The 3,859-nt window shown below is 48.3% G+C and overlaps 1 protein-coding gene across 1 annotated transcript; it reads left to right on the top strand.

The window, feature by feature from the left end:
• Nucleotides 1-916: 916 nt before the first annotated feature.
• LOC136532365 (putative F-box only protein 9) lies at nt 917-2,169 on the top strand. Its single transcript, XM_066524973.1, has one exon. It carries the CDS (start codon nt 947-949, stop codon nt 2,063-2,065), a length of 1,119 nt encoding a protein of 372 aa, XP_066381070.1. The 5' UTR covers nt 917-946; the 3' UTR covers nt 2,066-2,169.
• Nucleotides 2,170-3,859: the final 1,690 nt, after the last annotated feature.

Raw genomic sequence — 3,859 nt, 5'->3', positions numbered from 1 at the left:
CTGCCTCGCTGGAATGCTCGGACAAAACAAACACGAAAAAACCACAAAGAAATTCTTAGATTTTCAGAAGGCAATGACTACATGAAGAATTTCGAAATCATTGCCGCCACGCAACCAACAATAGAATAATTTCCCTGATCGTGAGCATTGTGAAAAGGTAACAAGAACGAAGAAATGTACAGAGGCGAGCTCGTGTTTGTGCACCCAACCAACCTCTTGGAGCTCCTCTGCCTCGCTGAAGGACCGGATGGCATCGCTGCTCGGACTAAGGGCGTGTGGCCTCCTCTCTTCTTCAGCGCCGGAGTGGAGGTGGCGTCCGTGGCGGATCCGTTGAGGTGGTGTCGGCCGTCGACGGCGGCGTCGCGCTGGGCAACCCCACGGCGGCCGCCATCGTGCACGTGCTCAACAACCGGCGCGAGTTCTCCGCTGCGACCACCATCGCCAACTTCCTCGTCATGTCCTTCAGCACGAGGACGTCACTGGGGAGCTCCGCGTCCTCGACGGCACGACGGCCAACGACACTGCCGCGGCACCGCTGCTCTGGTCCTCCAACAGGTGAGCCCGCGGGACACCAACAGCCTCGAGGTGCGCAGCGAGGATGGGTGCTCGAGGACAGTTTCTGGCACCTGACGGACACCCGCATCACCTTGCAGGCTCGCCTCGCGCGCAGGCCGCCGAGGGCAAGCGATGCCGCTCCGCCTCGCGCGCTCCTCCACCGCGGGCGGCCTCATTCTAACGGAGGAGGTGGGTACCTGACATCTATACGCTATCATGTACATATATGTACAGATGTAAATGGCATCGACGAGGAAGAGATAAAATTATAATGGCAGTTCTCGAAATAGATGAATTTGTAACGGTGTGAATAAACGTAAACAAACCCCTCCCCCCACCACACACACACACAAAAAAAAAAACTGCCCACAGCCAGAGCCAGCGGAGCGCCATGTCCGTCAGCTGCTGCTCGCCGCCGCCGGCAGATCTTCTTCCGGACGACCTCCTTCAGGATGTCTTCCTCCGCCTACCATCGGAACCCGGCTTCCTTTTCGCAGCCTCACTCGTGTGCAGGCGCTGGCGCCGCCTCGTCTGTAGCCCAGCATTCCTCCGCCGCTTTCGCGCATTCTATCGAACACCTCCCGTGCTCGGCTTTTTCCAGAACCTCTGGACACTTAGCTGCCCCCTGGACCAGCGCATCCGCTTCGTCCCCACTGCCGCCACCTCCACGAGGTTCTCCCCGCCGACTGGCTTGCAGTACTGGGTGCTTGACTGCTTCCACGGCCGCGTTCTCCTCTACAGCTACGCTGACAAAGAGTTCCTTATCTGGGACCCCATGGCCGGAGATACACACTATGTGAGCGCGCCCCTGGATCTGATTCGCGGAGATATCGCCGCGGCCGTAGTCAGCGCGGCCGGGCACGATGACCTCACCGATTGCCACTCGAGCCCGTTCCAAATCGTCTTGTTGGACAGCAAGGTGGACGATCGATACTGGGTATCTGCTTGCATCTACTCCTCAGAAACGGGCATCTGGGGCGATTGGGCTACAATCGGAACGCCATCTATCGTTAGTTCAGAGCCAAACGCCTTTGTGGGCAATTCTGTGTACTGCAAGCTCGATTTTGCCGAGGAAGACAGCAATCACATTCTTGAGTTTGAACTGCATGGCCAGAGATTGGGTTTGATTGAGCTGCCAGAGGGCACTAGGGAAAATTATATGTCAGATATTCACGTTATGCCGGCAGAGGATGGTGGCATCGGTTTTTGCGGCGTGAATTGTTCTAGTATCCATATTTGGTCAAGGAGAATTGACTCTGAAGGTGTGGCTGGGTGGGCACTGCTCAGGATAATTGATATGGACAAGCTCACTCTCTCTGGTGTGTCAGTTGGAGATATGTTCTTATGGTCTTCTGCAGTTGCATTTGCTAGGGACAGTGAAGACCTTTTCCTACAGGCAGAAGCTGGCATCTTCATGATCAATCTGAGGTCAATGCACCTCAGGAAAGTGCTTGAAGCAAGTGGCTCAGCTATTTATCCCTATGCAAGCTTCTACACTCGAAGGTACTAGTCTTCGACTGATTGTCCTAATATATTTCTATGGTACACCCACACCTGTCAGTGGATGCTGTTGTTGAACTTTACTGTTCTTCTAAGAAGAGGCTAACTCTTCAGATCAGTCTGATCTATTCGATGAATATGCATTGATAATCATCTGCATAAAACAGTTTTCCATCACATTTCTTGGATGGACAAATGCCTATTTTGCCCTAGAGATGTTTGCATTGATTTATATTTGAGAGTTAATAACTTCATATATATATATGCTATCCTTGATATTATGGTACTTGATCTTTTCAGATTCCCACAGATCTCTGTAATTCTTCCATAGGTCAGGCTATATATAAAACTGAGACACTGAAGGAAATGTACTCAGTTTGAACCATTAGAATGTCAACTGAATAATTTGATTGACATGATTCTTTAAGATATGCCACTACCTCTTGATTAAGTATTATTTACAGGAACTAGTCCTTATCTCTTTTATCTTTTAATCACATACCATTTCACCCCATTCTTGGATAATGATCTGCAAACGTCTACGGATCACGTGTGACTAGTAATTGTGGCCTGATCTTCTTGAAGGAGAACTTGAGTGCCCTTGCATGTCCCAAATTATGTAGTCTTTTCTGCCCTGAGTTTTTGCACTTGGAGAATTCTTTAGAACAGCATGTTATGGATCAAAATTATCATCATCCCATGTACTTTCATATGCTCCATCATTCCTAAGAACAATAAAGGAACTACCTGAATGCATTGATGAATCTGCAACATTGTTTGTAACGAATGCAAGGTTAGCGTTCACCTCAGCATGCATTTCCTTCTCTAACTGTTTTGCCCGTTGTCTTAGTAACTGGTCCAATAATGTCAGTGGCATTTTGTTTAGGTATGGGAGAAGTATCAATGCTGGGGATGTCCTCATCAGATAAAATAAGAGAAAACATACCAATTTTAGTTTTTGTAGGTAAAACTAGCACCTATATTAATATAAAGAGAACAAAAAAAAGTGTGCTACTTTGATTAGCATTTGATTTAATTTCTTTCTGTTTCCAGTTTCCACCAATTCATTTTTATTTTGGTCGCCCTGTAGGATCACTGGAACGCCTAGAGGGGGGGGGGGGGTTGAATAGGCCTGTAAAAATTCAACTCAAACCGAAGTCAAATTCACCCGCGGCACTGCCGCACCTACAGGAGAGATTAGTTCACAGTTCAAAATCTACCCAACGAAATTTAGATTGGGTAAATTTCTTAACTTCCTGCAGAGTAGTAGATCACAGATCGACAGCTGAAAGTGGTGGGAACACTTCACACAAGTAGATCGGTCTCAAACTCTAGAGATCACCTCAACAACAACAAGAACACAAGTGTAGCAACACAAGCACAAAATGACACAAAGATTTATCCCGTGGTTCATCTCGCCACCAAGGCTTGCCTATGTCCACGTTGTTGAGGTATACAACTAAGGCTTAGGGATTTACAACCCTACCTCGTTCTCAAGTTAAGAGAGTGAACTCTTAAGATGGGAGGTGATTTTAATCGCTGCAAGAGGTGGTTACAAACCTCCCGGTGCTACCATAAACTTGGCAAGCTCACCGGGCGACGCTCTAGCCAGCTAGAAGTCAAGCTCCAACAGTAACAAACACAACCGCCGGCTAAGACGTGAACCAAGTGCTCTTTAGAGTTTAGGAATCAATGGAGCTGCTCTATATTCGAGTTTTGGACCCTTTTTCCTCAAGGATTGATGGGGAAATCAATGGATTTGTTTGGGGGCTTGAGGTCAACAATGGAGTGAGAGAGAGAGAAC

Source organism: Miscanthus floridulus, unplaced genomic scaffold (genome assembly GCF_019320115.1).
Source record: "Miscanthus floridulus cultivar M001 unplaced genomic scaffold, ASM1932011v1 fs_590_1_2, whole genome shotgun sequence".
Lineage (NCBI taxonomy): Eukaryota > Viridiplantae > Streptophyta > Magnoliopsida > Poales > Poaceae > Miscanthus > Miscanthus floridulus.
The sequence above is the reverse complement of the archived record's forward strand: the minus strand, read 5'-3'. Positions and strand labels throughout refer to the sequence as shown.

Coding starts and splice junctions, on each gene's coding strand:
- LOC136532365 (XM_066524973.1), top strand. CDS start 947: ATGTCCGTCAGCTGCTGCTCGCCGCCGCCGGCAGATCTTCTTCCGGAC.